Source organism: Rhinoraja longicauda, chromosome 36 (assembly GCF_053455715.1).
Source record: "Rhinoraja longicauda isolate Sanriku21f chromosome 36, sRhiLon1.1, whole genome shotgun sequence".
Classification (NCBI taxonomy): Eukaryota; Metazoa; Chordata; class Chondrichthyes; order Rajiformes; family Arhynchobatidae; genus Rhinoraja; species Rhinoraja longicauda.
In genome coordinates, this window is record NC_135988.1 from 18,373,309 (window position 1) to 18,389,398 (window position 16,090).

A 16,090-nucleotide genomic window follows, 5' to 3' on the forward strand; every position below is an offset into this window, starting at 1 on the left:
AACAACTGCAGAAGGACCTCTTTACTCCTATACTCAACTCCTCTTGTCATAAAGGCCAACATTCCATTGGCTTTCTTCACTGCACGACAGACGCTGGCTGGCCAGCTGTGTGCCACTAGCCTTTTGTTTTTTTGCTGAAGATTTAATCACCTGCAGTTTTTAGTGTCTTCACAAGATGAAATTTGGTCTCCCGTTCTCAATAAGAGACAGATATTTTTTTATTATTGTCACAAGCACCAAAATAACAGTGAAAACACTTTGTTTTGTGTGCTAGCTGGGCAGATCACACTGTACACGGATACATCAGGTAGTGCAACAGAGAAAATAAACAGAGTTCAACAGTAAATAGTATTACAGCTGCAGAGAAAGTGTAGATTCAAAAAAGTGCATGGGTTGCAAAGAGGTAGATTGGGAGATTGGGATTTTGTCCTTCCTATATATGAAAGATTCAGTCAAGAGTCTGATTTCAGTGGGGAAGAAGCTATTCCTGATTCTGGTGGTAGACACAAAAAGCTGGAATAAGTCTTCGAAGTCTGAAGAAGGGTCTCGATCCGAAACGTCATCCATTCCTTCTCTCCCGAGATGCTGCCTGACCCGCTGAGTTACTCCAGCATTTTGTGTCCACCCTCTCCTTTTCATTAAGACGCTGTAGTCCAGGCAGCACACCCTCTCCAAAACTTCCACATCCTTCTTGTCATGGGGCAACCAGAATCTTGCATCTGTATTTTGCATTTGATTCTGCAGAATCTTGCATTTGTAATTAATAATCAATTTAACAATCAATTTTTGTGATCAACTTATCAATTGACCAGATATCAGATGGTAACACAAATTTCACTGTACCTGAATTGGTACATGTGACAATACATTGATCTTGAAATACCAGGCAGCACACATAGTGACTCTAATGTATAAGAAAATAACTGCAGATGCTGGTACAAATCGATTTATTCACAAAATGCTGGAGTAACTCAGCAGGTCAGGCAGCATCTCGGGAGAGAAGGAATGGGTGACGTTTCGGGTCGAGACCCTTCTTCGTGACTCTAATGTGTTGGCACGGTGGCGCAGCGGGTAGAGCTGCTGCCTCGCAGCGCCAGAGACTTGGGTTTGATCCCAACTGCGGGTGCTTGTCTGTATGGAGTTTGTACGTTCTCTACGTGACCTGCGTGGGTTTTGTCCGGGTGCTCTGGTTTCCTCCCACACTCCAAAGACATGCAGGTTAATTGGCTTGGCTAAATTGTAAATTGTAATTTGTCCCTAGTGTGTGTAGGATAGTGTACGGGGTGATTGCAGGTCGGCGTGGACTCGTGGGGCAGAAGGGCCTGTCTCCACACTGCATCTCTAAACTAAAGGTACTGAGAGAGGCCGACAATGCACCTGATAACACACAGTAGATTCTTACGTACAGAAGCAATACGTTGTGGACTCAAGAGAGACGGATAGACAATAGACGATAGGTGCAGGAGTAGGCCATTCGGCCCTACGAGCCAGCACCGCCATTCAATGTGATCATGGCTGATCATTCTCAATCAGTACCCCTTTCCTGCCTTCTCCCCATACCTCCTGACTCCGCTATCCTTAAGAGCTCTATCTAGCTCTCTCTTGAATGCATTCAGAGAATTGGCCTCCACTGCCTTCTGAGGCAGAGAATTCCACTGATTCACAACTCTCTGACTGAAAAAGGTTTTCCTCATCTCCGTTCTTGTATACACTGGAATTTAGAAGGATGAGAGGAGATCTTATCGAAACGTATAAGATTATTAAGGGGTTGGACACGTTAGAGGCAGGAAACATGTTCCCAATGTTGGGGGAGTCCAGAACAAGGGGCCACAGTTTAAGAATAAGGAGTAGGCCATTTAGAACTGAGATGAGGAAAAACTTTTTCAGTCAGAGATAGAGCTCTTAAGGATAGCGGTGTCAGTGGGTGTGGGGAGAAGGCAGGAACAGGGTACTGATTGAGAATGATCAGCCATGATCACATTGAATGGTGGTGCTGGCTCAAAGGGCCGAATGGCCTCCTCCTGCACTTATTGTCTATTGCCTACCCCTTATTTTTAAGCTGTTTATGATGCTGGACGCTTGACAACACACACACACACACACACACACACACACACAATGCTGGAGAATCTCAACGTGTCAGGCAGCATCTGTGGAGGGAATGTCCAGACAACATTTCAGGTTGGGAGCCTTGCTTAGACTGATCAGGATACATCATCTTCCTTGCACCCTCTCCTTGCGGAAAAACCTGTGTTAACCTACATTCTCACAGCCACCTTTGACTGAGATGAGCCTCAGAAATGGGACCATCAACATTCTGTATTGTTTAATTAGTGTGTTACCGGGCAACATAGTTTATTAGAAATCCAGGCCTTCAAAGATTATGAAGATAAATATTATCATACTTTATCTGATAAATTGCATAAAAACGTTTATTGCCAGGTATGCTCACTAAACATTAACCAAATCTTTTGATATCAACTTACAGTGTATTCACGACATGTGAATTATGGGGCTGCTACAATATTGCTCCCACCCCTTGCTGAAACTATAATGTTTATGGCCGCAGGTAGATATTCAAGGCACAGTCTTGTACCACCATGTGGGCTAGTTTTACAGGTGTTACATTAAAATCTCTGGTTAAAAGGAGGATGAGAGGGGATCTTATTGAAACATATAAGATTATTAAGGGGTTTGACACGTTAGAGGCAGGAAACATGTTCCCAATGATGGGGGAGTCCAGAACCAGGGGCCACAGTTTAAGAATAAGGTGGAGCGGGAGCACGTGGCCGCTGGCTGGGTGAGGTCACGTGGGGCGCGGGGCGGTGACGTCACTTTGCCCCGTATTTGGGAGTGAGGAAGTTGGCAGCCTTACAAGGAGCAGAGGTACTCGGGGGTAGCATGTGTGATGGGACAAGGGAGAGTTGGTCTTGACTACTGGCCTTCCCTAACCCAACCATATAAATCCAGGAGTTTAGCTTATCTCAATCTATCTTTATTGGCTGTTTTCATTTACTCAATAATAATCTGCACTCTGTGCTTGCCATGGGTAATTGTTGATAAATTTAGTGGTGTTTGTCGTCTAACATCCACGATCAGCTGAGCCTGCAGTTCTTGCCTGTCACTGTGTGCAAACAGGCCCTTCAGCCCAACTTGCCCATGCTAGCCAACATGCCCCAATCTACACTGGTCCCACCTCCCTCCATTGATCCCATATCCCTCTAACTCTAACACTCCCCACTACCTGTCTAAATGCAACCTCCGTTAGGCAGCGCCCGGGCCTCCAGGTCTACACTGTCCGGGCCCACACTGTCCGAACCTACAGTGTCCGAACCTACAGTGTCCAGGCCTACAGCATCCAGGCCTACAGCATCCAGGCCTACAGCATCCAGGCCTACAGCCCCCCCCCACCCTCTCCAGGCCTAATATGGGACAAGGGCGGTCTCATACGAGACAAACCAATATAGCCCAAAATATGGGATGTCCCGGCTAATACGGGACAGTTGGCAACACTAATGCACGAGCTCTTGTCACTAATGAAAGGCTTGGAGAACGTTGATGTGGAGAGAATGTTTCCAACAGTGGGAGTGTCTAGGACCAGAGGCCACAGCTTCAGAATAAAAGGACGTTCCTTTAGGAAGATGAAGAGGAATTTCCTTAGTCAGAGGGTAGTGAATCTGTGGAATTCATTGCCACAGGAGGCCGTCGAGGCCATGAATGGATGGTATTAAGGCAGAGAAAGATAGATATTTGATTTGTACGGGTGTCAGGGGTTATGGGGAGAAAGCAGGAGAATGGGGGTTAGGAGGGAAAAATAGATCAGCCAAGATTGAATGGCAGAGTAGACTTGATGGACGAATGGCCTAATTCTGCTGCTATCACTTATGAATCCCGAAACAACTCTGTAACTGATAGTTCTCTGATTTAGGGATTGTTCCCAGGGATACACTTGGAGATGGACATCAAATGCTGCTGGAAGGTCATCATCTCGGTGAAAGATGCTCGTTGGTCTGCCTGATACTTGCTGGTCTCCCAGCGGAGCGAGCTGTCCGTGGGGGAATGTTGCCGACTGGCCCGCTGCAGACGGCAGGAGTACGTGCTGAGGGACGCATTGAAGCTTGGTGAAGCCAACGCCAAGGCCCTGTGGGGGAGGACCACAGTCTAGGGGCCTTCCGCTGCTGGACATTGAGGGGCAGAGTCCTGTGGGGACACCCCTCAAACAAGGGGAGGGAGATCGCCCCAGGAGCCACAAGAGTGCCAAGGGTGCTTTCTTTAAAGAGCTGCAAAAAATACTGAATATGACACTATTGAGCGTTTACACACAGTGAATATGTGAAGCACTCTGTGAAACGTCACCTATCCATGTTCTCCACAGATGCTGCCTGACCCGCTGAGTTACTCCAGCACTCTGTGAAACTTCACCTATCCATGTTCTCCACAGATGCTGCCTGACCCGCTGAGTTACTCCAGCACTCTGTGAAACGCCACCTATCCATGTTCTCCACAGATGCTGCCTGACCCGCTGAGTTACTCCAGCACTCTGTGAAACGCCACCTATCCATGTTCTCCACAGATGCTGCCTGACCCGCTGAGTTACTCCAGCACTCTGTGTCTACCTTCGATTTTAACCATCATCTGCAGTTTTTATCCGAGAACTTTTATTTATCCCGGGAGGGATATTGATCTGCCAACAGTCATAAAACACAACAAGATACATGAAACATTAAATTAAAGTGACGAGTGGAATGGCGGCAGCCATTGGTGGAGCGGGAGCACGTGGCCGCTGGCTGGGTGAGGTCACGTGGGGCGCGGGGCGGTGACGTCACCCTTTGTCCCGTATTTGGGAGTGAGGAAGTTGGCAACCCTACTAATACGGGACAAGGGCGGTCCTGTACGGGACAAACTAATTTAGCCCAAAATACGGGATGTCCCGGCTAATACGGGACAGTTGGCGACACTACCCTATGGGGACTGTTCCTCCAAACATTGAACAGCTCCGAGCATTGCCAGATGCAGGAACGCCTGATTCAACGTTGCCTTCAACCAAACAGCGAGGCTGGGTGCCTGTACTGGGTGGAGTGCTGGGATCACAACACCACTTTAGAAGGATGAGAGGGGATCTTATCGAAACGTATAAGATTATTAAGGGGTTGGACACGTTAGAGGCAGGAAACATGTTCCCAATGTTGGGGGAGTCCAGAACCAGGGGCCACAGTTTATGAATAAGGGGTAGGCCATTTAATACGGAGATGAGGAAAACCTTTTTCAGTCAGAGTTGTGAATCTGTGGAATTCTCTGCCTCAGAAGGCAGTGGAGGCCAATTCTCTGAATGCATTCAAGAGAGAGCTAGATAGAGCTCTTAAGGATAGCGGAGTCAGGGAGTATGGGGAGAAGGTAGGAATGGGGTACTGATTGAGAATGATCAGCCATGATCACATTGAATGGCGGTGCTGGCTCGAAGGGCCGAATGGCCTCCTCCTGCACCTATTGTCTATTGTCACTTGCTGAACCAACATTTGCCTGGTAAAAAAAACCAAAGGGTTGCAGATTCAATATTACGTTTGTACAATCACACCAACCGAACCAGGAAGAGGTAAAAATTAAAAACTGCTGCCACAGTTATTGACAGAGCAAAGTCTGCCATCTGCATTGGGTGCAATTACAGCAATAACATTGCTTCAAAAAGCACCTGCCCGAGTGTGGACGCAAGGAGCTGCAGATGCTGGTTTACCAAGGAAAGACTCAAAATGCTGGAGAGGGTTATGGGGAGGAAGCAAGAATATGGGATTAGGAGGGAGAGATAGTTCAGCCACGATTGAATGGCGGGGTAGACTTGATGGGCCGAATGGCCTAATTGTACACCTGTCACTTATGAACTCAGCGGATTCTGAAGCAGGATCCCTACCCAAAACGTCACCTGTCCATGTTCTCCACAGATGCTGCCTGACCCGCTGAGTTACTCCAGCACTCTGTGAAACGTCACCTATCCATGTTCTCCACAGATGCTGCCTGACCCGTTGAGTTACTCCAGCACTCTGTGAAACGTCACCTATCCATGTTCTCCACAGATGCTGCCTGACCCGCTGAGTTACTCCAGCACTCTGTGAAACGTCACCTATCCATGTTCTCCACAGATGCTGCCTGACCCGCTGAGTTACTCCAGCTTTTTTAGTCTTACCCGCCAGTGTAAGATGCTTTAGAAATTAACTCCAAACCTTAACTACGCTTTCAATGAAATTTAATGGCCAATTGTCTTGCCTGGATGCTGTGGTAATTGCCCATGGATGTTGACTGCATGGCTACTGAGAATAAGCACCTGATCTAATCCTGTGTAATGGCACATGAAAGCTCTATTTGTACCCCAGTAATAATACTCAGGGTAGATCGTTCCTTCATCGAGATACCTTCTATGCGGGCTATTTAGGGTTGCCAACCTCCTCACTCCCAAATACGGGACAAAGGGTGACATCACCGCCCCGCGCCCCACGTGACCTCACCCAGCCAGCGGTCACGTGCTCCCGCTCCACCAATGCTGGAGTAACGTCATACACACAAAATGGAAAGTGGTGAAATCATTGGACAAAGTCAGCATGGATTTATGAAAGGTAAATCATGTCTGACGAATCTTATAGAATTTTTCGAGGATGTAACTAGTAGAGTGGATAAGGGAGAACCAGTGGATGTGTTATATCTGGACTTCCAGAAGGCTTTCGATAAAGTCCCACATAAGAGATTAGTATGCAAACTTAAAGCACACGGTATTGTGGGTTCAGTATTGATGTGGATAGAGAACTGGCTGTCAGACAGGAAGCATAGAGTAGGAATAAACGGGTCCTTTTCTGAATGGCAGGCAGTGACTAGTGGGGTACCGCAAGGCTCAGTGCTGGGACCCCAGCTATTTACAATATATATTAATGATTTGGACGAGGGAATTGAATGCAACATCTCCAAGTTTGCGGATGACACGAAGCTGGGGGGCAGTGTTAGCTGTGAGGAGGGTGCTAGGAGGCTGCAAGGTGACTTGGATAGGTTAGGTGAGTGGGCAAATGCATGGCAGATGCAGTATAATGTGGATAAATGTGAGGTTATCCACTTTGGTGGCAAGAACAGGAAAGCAGACTATTATCTGAATGGTGGCCGATTAGGAAAAGGGGAGATGCAACGAGACCTGGGTGTCGTGGTACACCAGTCATTGAAAGTAGGCATGCAGGTTCAGCAGGCAGGGAAGAAAGCGAATGGTATGTTGGCATTCATAGCGAGGGGATTTGTGGCGTGGTCTGTCCGTCTTTTTTTTTTGTTGAGTGTCGGTGTTGGGATGATTTTTATATATATTTTTTTGGTTGTGTATGTGTGGGAGGGGGTGGTGGTGTGTGGGGGGTGGGTGTGTGGGGGGTGGGTGTGTGGGGGGTGGGTGTGTGGGGGGTGGGTGTGTGGGGGGTGGGTGTGGGTGGGTGGGTGTGGGGAACTTTTCTCTTCCTCACGGCGCGGGGTGCGGCTCGGCTGCGGGGCCTAACATCCCCCGGTGCGGCTCGGCCGCTGGACTTTACATCCCGGTGCGGCTTGGCCGCTGGACTTTACACCTCCCGGTGCAACTCGGCTGCGGGGCTTAACACCGCCCGGTGCGGCTCGGCTGCGGGACTTTTCACCGCTGGTGCGGCTCGGCTGCGGGACTTAACAACGCCCGGTGCGGCTCGGCTGCGGGACTTTTCACCGCTGGTGCGGCTCGGCTGCGGGACTTAGCTGCACAAGGCTTGGTCGCGGGCCTTTCATCGCCCGGTTCGGCCGCGAGACGTTTCAGCGCCCGGTGCGGGGACTGTGCGGGTCGGTCGGGGACGAGCTGTCTGTCCGTGGGCGTGGGGAAGAGAGGGGAAGTTTCGTTGCCTCCATCACAGTGAGGGGGTGTTTGGAGTCACTGTGATGGACGTTTGTGTTGGGGCTATGTGTCTTGTGTTCTTTTTTTTTCTATGACTGCTATGTAGTTTCGTTCGGTACTTCGGTACCGAACGACAAATAAAGCTCTGTTATACCTGTTATACCTGTTATATAGGGGCAGGGAGGTTCTGCTGCAGTTGTACAGGGCATTGGTGAGACCACACCTGGAGTATTGCGTACAGTTTTGGTCTCCTAATCTGAGGAAAGACATTCTTGCCATAGAGGGAGTACAGAGAAGGTTCACCAGATTGATTCCTGGGATGGCAGGACTTTCATATGAAGAAAGACTGGATAGACTCGGCTTGTACTCACTGGAATTTAGAAGATTGAGGGGGGATCTTATAGAAACTTACAGAATTCTTAAGGGGTTGGACAGGCTAGATGCAGGAAGATTGTTCCCGATGTTGGGGAAGTCCAGAACAAGGGGTCACAGTTTAAGGATAAGGGGGAAGTCTTTTAGGACTGAGATGAGAGCGTTTTTTTTCACACAGAGAGTGGTGAATCTGTGGAATTCTCTGCCACAGAAGGTAGTTGAGGCCAGTTCATTGGCTATATTTAAGAGGGAGTTAGATGTGGCCCTTGTGGCTAAAGGGATCAGGGGGTATGGAGAGAAGGCAGGTACAGGATACTGAGTTGGATGATCAGCCATGATCATATTGAATGGCGGTGCGTACAGTCTCGAAGGGCCGAATGGCCTACTCCTGCACCTATTTTCTATGTTTCTAAAATACTGGAGTAACAGAGACACAAAATGCTGGAGTAACTCAGAGACACAAAATAACTCTAAGAAGAGTCGAGACGAGAATGGATCACCGCGGCACGGAAAGCTCTGGCCAACTGTTGGAAGATGGGGTTAATGGGCATGGATGCCCACTGAACAGCATGGGCACCGTGGGCCAAATGGCCTGCTTCCCTGCTGTGCGATTCTGTGCCTTGCGTGGATTCTGTGAATAGTTTTGGACACAATGGATTGATGGTGTGAGGTGTTGATACCCTTTGCTATCTGCACCAACGGACAGTCATTGGACTTTGACAGCCTGAATCAAGTCTTGGCCTTGAGCTGCGGGACCTTGCTGATTACACAGATTGATGGGGCTTGGGTTTCTACTTATCTGCTGCCCTTGAGCGGACAGACCTTTAGACACTGATAACTCTTTCTTCTCATGAAGCTGTTACACTGGGGCTTGTACGCACCACCGTGTTCATGCACACACCGTTGGTGCAATCAGGTGGATTGATGAGGCCACTGATAAATGTGTGTTTGGAAATACTCCAGGAATGCCATTTGATTTTCACAGGGTCTCATTCCTGGAGCATTCATTGTTTAGTTTAGTTTGGAGATACTACCGTGACCGACCGCACACGAACACTATCCCACACACACTGGGGACAAGTTACATCTACACCCAGCCAATTAACCTACATACCTGCACGTCTTTGGAGTGTGGGAGGAAACCGAAGATCTCGGAGAAATCCCACGCGGTCACGGGGAGAACGTACAAACTCCGTACAGACAGCACCCGTAGTCAGGATCGAGCCCTGGGTTGTAAGGCAACAACTCCACTGTCCGGCATGTCTTTCTCCATCCACCGATGCTGCCCAATCTGCAAAGTTTTATAACATCCAATAACATCAGTGCAGCACTTGGATGCCCTACCTGACTCCTTTAGCACCTTGTCAATGTTGGTACATCTATTGCACATTCATTAAACAATTAGGTTTACATTTATTCTTGCCGTATGTACTGAGGTACGGTTGAAATACCATAAGACAAGGGCATCACGGTGGCGCAGCGGTAGAGTTGCTGCCTCACAGTGCCGGAGACCCGGGTTCGATCCTGACTATGGGTGCTGTCTGTACGGAGTTTGTACGTGACCGCGTGGATTTACTCCGAGATCTTCGGTTTCCTCCCACACTCCAAAGACGTGCAGGTTTGTAGGTTAATTGGCTTGGTATAAATGTAAATTGTCTCTTGTGTGTGTCGGGTAGTGTTAATGTGTGGGGATCGCTGGTCAGTGCAGACTCGGTGGGCCGAAGGGCCTGTTTCTGCATAGTATTTCTAAACTAACCTAAAACATAGGAGCATATGACATGTGGAAACATTAATTTTCAATTGCATATTGGTGAAGAAAGTGGTGATAGGAACATAGAAACATAGAAAATAGGTGCAGGAGGAGGCCATTTGGCCCTTCGAGCCAGCACCGCCATTCATTGTGATCATGGCTGATCATCCACAATCAATAACCCGTGCCTGCCTTCTCCCTATATCCCTTGATTCCGCTAGCCCCTAGAGCTTTATCTAACTCTTTTAAATTCATCCAGTAAATTGGCCTCCACTGCCCTCTGTGGCAGAGAATTCCACAAATTCACAACTCTCTGGGTGAAAAAGTTTTTTCTCACCTCAGTTTTAAATGGCAAGAACTGAAGTGTTTAAATGGGAAATGGGTAAGGTGGACAACTAGGAATAACGACATGTTTAATGCAACATAATTAATATGAACTATAAAATGTCACAATAATACTGTACTGTGAAAGAACATTTACAAGACAGAAAGATGCCATTTATCCCCAGCACCTTACCATTCATAATAGTTTAGATTAGTTAATTTATTTTCACGTGTACCGAGGTACAGTGAAAAGCTTTGGTTGCGTGCTAACCAGCCAGCGGAAGTATAATACATGATTACAATTGAGTCATTTATAGAGTACAGATATATAATAAAGGGGATAATGTTCAGTGCAAGACAGTCCAGTAAAGTCCGATCAAAGGTGGTCTGACCGAGGGTCTCCAATGAGGTAGATAATAGTTCAGAACTGCTCTCTGGTTGTGGTAGGATGGTTCAGTTGCCTGATTAACAGCCGGGAAGAAACTGCCCCTGAATCTGGAGGTGTGCGTTTTCACACTTCTGTACCTTTTGCCCGATTTGCACCTCCAGACTCAGGAACAGCTTCACCCCCAGGACCATAGCTGCTATGAACCGGTCCTGCTGAGCCAGACGGTCACATCACACAGTGATCCGGCACAGATCTACTTGAACTTTATTCTGTTTTAAAACTGTTTCTAATTTTGTTTCACTGGGTTGTCTAAATTTATACTGATTAGCTAATTAATTTATTGCATCGTATGGGAGGCACATTCCTAATCTCGTTGTACCCCTGGACAATGACAATAAAGATATATTGTATGGGAGAGGGGGGATTTGTGTCCCAGCCTCAAAATGCATCACCTCAGATTTATGTGGATTAAAACCGACCTGCCATTTCTAAACCCATTACGGCATGGAATTAACTGAGAAGCATTTTACTGTCACTATCAGACAACTGCCTGGCATGTGTGTTATAGTTTGGTTTAGTTTAGAGATAAACAGGTCAATAGACAATAGGTGCAGGAGTAGGCCATTCGGCCCTTCGAGCCAGCACCACCATTCAATGTGATCATGGCTGATCATTCTCAATCAGTACCCCGTTCCTGCCTTCTCCCCATACCCCCTGACTCCGCTATCCTTAAGAGCTCTATCTAGCTCTCTCTTGAATGCATTCAGAGAATTGGCCTCCACTGCCTTCTGAGGCAGTGAATTCCACAGATTTACAACTCTCTGACTGAAAAAAGTTTTTCCTCATCTCCGTTCTAAATGGCCTACCCCTTATTCCTAAACTGTGGCCCCTGGTTCTGGACTCCCCCAACATTAGGAACATAGGTCCTTCCGCGCCGACCAGCGACTCCCATGTATTAACACAATCCTGCACACACTACTAGGGACAACTGTTACATTTACCAAGCCAGTTCACCTACACACCTGTACGTCTTTGTACGGTCTTGTCGGATGTGGTGACATACCTGTGAATAGTCAGGGCGCACGTACATCCCATATTCCCCTAACTGGGGTTGCCAACAGAGATACTAGAGGAACATGATAGACCACTCGACCCTAAAAACCATAGTAGGTCATGCCGCCATTTTAGTAGGCAGAAACCTACAGAAACGTTTTAAAAGAATAACAACAATCTGTGAATTGATCGATGAGATATATTCTGCATTTTTATGGTCTCATCACACGCACTGTTCCCCCGAAACACTGATTACACCGCGAGAGGCAGAGCGAACGGCGGGGTTTGCTTACTAAAATGGCGGACGTTACGCTTCTTTGCGCACTACACTTCAGTGTAGGCGATTTCGACCGAGTGGTTCATCTTGCTCCTCTAGTATCTTTGGTTGCCAACTTTCTCGCTCCTAAATACGGGACAAAGGGTGACGTCACCGCCCCGCGCCCCACGTGACCTCACCACGCCCGCCATTGGTGCACGGCCGCCATTGGTGGAGCGGGAGCACGTGGCCGCTGGCTGGGTGAGGTCACGTGGGGCGCGGGGCGGTGACGCCACCCTCTGTCCCGTATTTGGGAGTGAGGAAGTTGGCGACCCAACTAATACGGGACAAGGGCCGTCCCGTACGGGACAGACTAATTTAGCCCAAAATACGTAATACGGGACAGTTGGCAACCCTAGACAGTGGGCTGCTGTTAAATCCATGCCAAGCCAGGGATGGTCCCAGCCCACTGACCTCCACATCACAGCCACACAGCTGTCACTGGCTCTGGTAATCATTGACTGCAGCATGACACTAGCTGTTTGGTTCAATCTCAGTTCCGTGGGTTAATAATAACTGGAAGTTGATAAGTCTACACCATCCTGACTGGTCGTATTTCATCACACCAGATTAACGATAACAAAAAAACCCATAAATCTGATGGAGGAGCTGACGGCTGATCACACCTCCGTTAGATGCTCCAACTCTGGGATTAACGCTCTGCTTCTGTTCACCTGAATCGGGTCAACTATCACATTTTATCGCAATAAACGAAAACAATCTAGAATGTCAACAAACCCTCCCGTTGCCGTGCTGTTGCTGTTGCTCACTCTCTTCCTCACGGTGAGTTTCTTTACCAGCTTTTTAACCGTAATCCTTATTGCAATTGCTGCATGGCTTTTGTTTCCGTCAACAGTAGTGGTCGAGTCGTCGTACAGCGTGGAAACCGACCCTTTGGCCCAACTTGCCCATGCCGATCATAGAAACATAGAAAATAGGTGCAGGAGTAGGCCATTCGGCCCTTCGAGCCTGTACACACCGCCATTCAATATGATCATAGCTGATCATCCAAATCAGTATCCCATACCTGCCTTCTCTCCATACACCCTGATCCCTTTAGCCACAAGGGCCATATCTAACTCCCTCTTAAATATAGCCAATGAACTGGCCTCAACTACCTTCTGTGGCAGAGAATTCCACAGATTCACCACTCTCTGTGTGAAAAAAAATTTTCTCGGTCCTAAAAGACTTCCCCCTTATCCTTAAACTGTGACCCCTTGTTCTAGACTTCCCCAACATCGGGAACAATCTTCCTGCATCTAGCCTGTCCAACCCCTTAAGAATCAACATGCACGAGTTCCACCTGCCTGCGTTTGGCCCATATCCCTCTCAATCTGCCCTATCCATGTACCTGTCCAAATGCTTTGTATAGGTTGTGATAGTCCCTGCCTCAATTACCTCCTCCGGCAGCTCGTTCCACACACCCAACACCCTGTGTGTAAAAGAAGTTGCCCCTCCGGTTCCTATTTAATCTTTCCCCCCTCACCTGAAACCTATGTCCTTTGGTTCTTGATTCCTCAGAAGTTTCTGCTTCCCAGAGTAAGGAATGTTAAAGTTACAAGATACAGCTCGGAAACAGGCCCTTCGGCCCACTGAGTCCATGCCGACCACCGGTCACCCGTCCACACCAGTTCTAAGTTATCCCACTTTCCCATTCACTCCCTGCACACTGGGGGCAATTTACAGAAGCCCATTAACCTGCAAACCTGTACGTCTTTGGGATGTGAGAGGAAACCGGAGCACCCGGAGGAAACCCACGCGGTCAATAGACAATAGACAACAGATGCAGGAGTAGGCCATTCGGCCCTTCAAGCCAGCACCGCCATTCAATGTGATCATGGCTGATCATTCAAAATCAGTACCCCGTTCCTGCCTTCCCCCCATATCCGGTCACAGGGAGAACTCACAAACTCCACACAGATAGCACCCGGGATCAGGATTGAACCCTGGTGCCTGGCGCTGTGAGGCACAGCTCTACCAGCAGTGTCACTGTGAAGCCCTCTATAGTTGCTATATAAATGCATCTTTTATATCTTCAATGCTTTGTACTCTGCTGGGTCAGTCTACACAGGGTAGTTGAGGCAGGGGAAATAACAACATTTAAAAGACATTTGGACCGATGTATGGATTGGAAAGATTGAGAGGGATTCGGGCTAACTGCGGGTAAATGGGACCTGCTTGGTTGGCATGGAGTTGTTGGGCCGAAGGGCCTGTTTCAGTGCTGGATGATTCTAAGATGGGACCACTGGGCAGTGCAGAGGCTAGACAACGATCATATTTTAATTTTGTAAATGCTCAAAGTTGCAAATGATTGATTGCGATCGAGAACATTGCAGGAGTAACTGTGGCCATGAAGTGAACACAGCAGTGCCAAGAGTTGGAACTGTGAGCCCCACTTGTACACACAGTCAACATTGATGAGGAGCTTTGCACGAGGTGTCATCAAATAATCTATACCAAGGTTCCACTAAATGGCAGGAAGGCACTGCAGATGCTGGTTTTTAACTGAAGACAGACACAAAGTGCTGGAGTAACAGCAGGTCAGAGTGCTGGACTAACTCAACGGGACAGGCAGCATCTGTGAAGGGAAGGGATGGGTGACGTTTCGGTCAAGACCATTCTTCAGATATTCCTTCTCTCCAGAGAAGCTGCCTGACCTGCTGAGTTACTCCAGCATTTTGTGATACCTTCGATTTGTACCAGCATCTGCAGTTATTTTCCTGCACGAAGACAGATACAAAGTGCTGGAGTAAGAGCAGGTCAGAATGCTGGAGTAACTCAGCGGGTCAGGCAGCATCTGTGGAGAACATGGATAGGTGACGTTTCACAGAGTGCTGGAGTAACTCAGCGGGTCAGGCAGCATCTGTGGAGAACATGGATAGGTGACGTTTCACAGAGTGCTGGAGTAACTCAGCGGGTCAGGCAGCATCTGTGGAGAACATGGATAGGTGAGGTTTCACAGAGTGCTGGAGTAACTCAGCGGGTCAGGCAGCATCTGTGAAGAGAAGGAGTGGGTGATGTTTCAGGTCAAGACCCTCCTTCAGACCTCCTTCAATCTGGGGAGGGGTCTCGACCCGAAACGTCACCCATTCCTTCTCTCCAGAGATGCTGCCTGTCCCGCTGAGTTACTCCAGCATTTTGTGTCTGTCTCCATGAAAAATTGTTGCATTATGCTAGCTTTATATCAGGTTTACTGATTATTTTAACCAGGGATTTAAATGTAACACTGACAAATCAAACACACATCGTGGTCTAAGACTGTACCTTGAATACCAACCTGTGGTCATAAACATTAACATCACTATTAAAACACAAAGTACGCGCTATATCGCCAGGATAAGCACTCAACCAAGAAAACCAAGCCCAGTGCCAAAGCAGTATCCGAACTGCTTGTACACACTTAAGGCACAGAACAATAACTAACTTCATATTCTGAAGAAGGGTCTCGATCCAAAACGTCACCCATTCCTTCAATAGACAATAGACAATAGGTGCAGACAGGAGTAGGCCATTCGGCCCTTCGAGCCAGCACCGCCATTCAATGTGATCATGGCTGTTCATTCTCAATCAGTACCCCGTTCCTGCCTTCTCCCCATACCCCCTGACTCTTCTATCCTTAAGAGCTCTATCCAGCTCTCTCTTGAATGCATTCGGAGAATTGGCCTCCACTGCCTTCTGAGGCAGAGAATTCCACAGATTTACAACTCTCTGACTGAAAAAGGTTTTTCCCCATCTCCGTTCTAAATGGCCTACCCCTTATTCTTAAACTGTGGCCCCTGGTTCTGGACTCCCCCAACATTGGGAACATGTTTCCTGCCTCTAACGTGTCCAACCCCTGAATAATCTTATATGTTTCCAGAGATGATGCCTGTCTCGTTGAGTTACTCCAGCATTTCGTGTGTGCCCGGCACATAATGATCACAGGAGAGCAGGGCAGGACTGAGCGATCGGCAAGATAGCGAGTGCTTTCAGGAACACAGAGAGATGGATGCAGAGACAGGAGGATTCAGGCAG

At 48.0% G+C, this 16,090-nt stretch overlaps 1 protein-coding gene across 1 annotated transcript in view; it reads left to right on the forward strand.

Moving 5' to 3' along the window:
• The first annotated feature begins 12,714 nt into the window (after positions 1-12,714).
• Positions 12,715-16,090, forward strand: part of npc1l1 (NPC1-like 1) — a 41,841-nt gene continuing 38,465 nt past the window's right edge. The window contains exon 1 of the mRNA XM_078428977.1: positions 12,715-12,859. Within this exon, the coding sequence (XP_078285103.1) occupies positions 12,803-12,859 (57 nt within the window). The 5' untranslated portion in view covers positions 12,715-12,802. The remainder of the gene's footprint in view (positions 12,860-16,090) is intronic.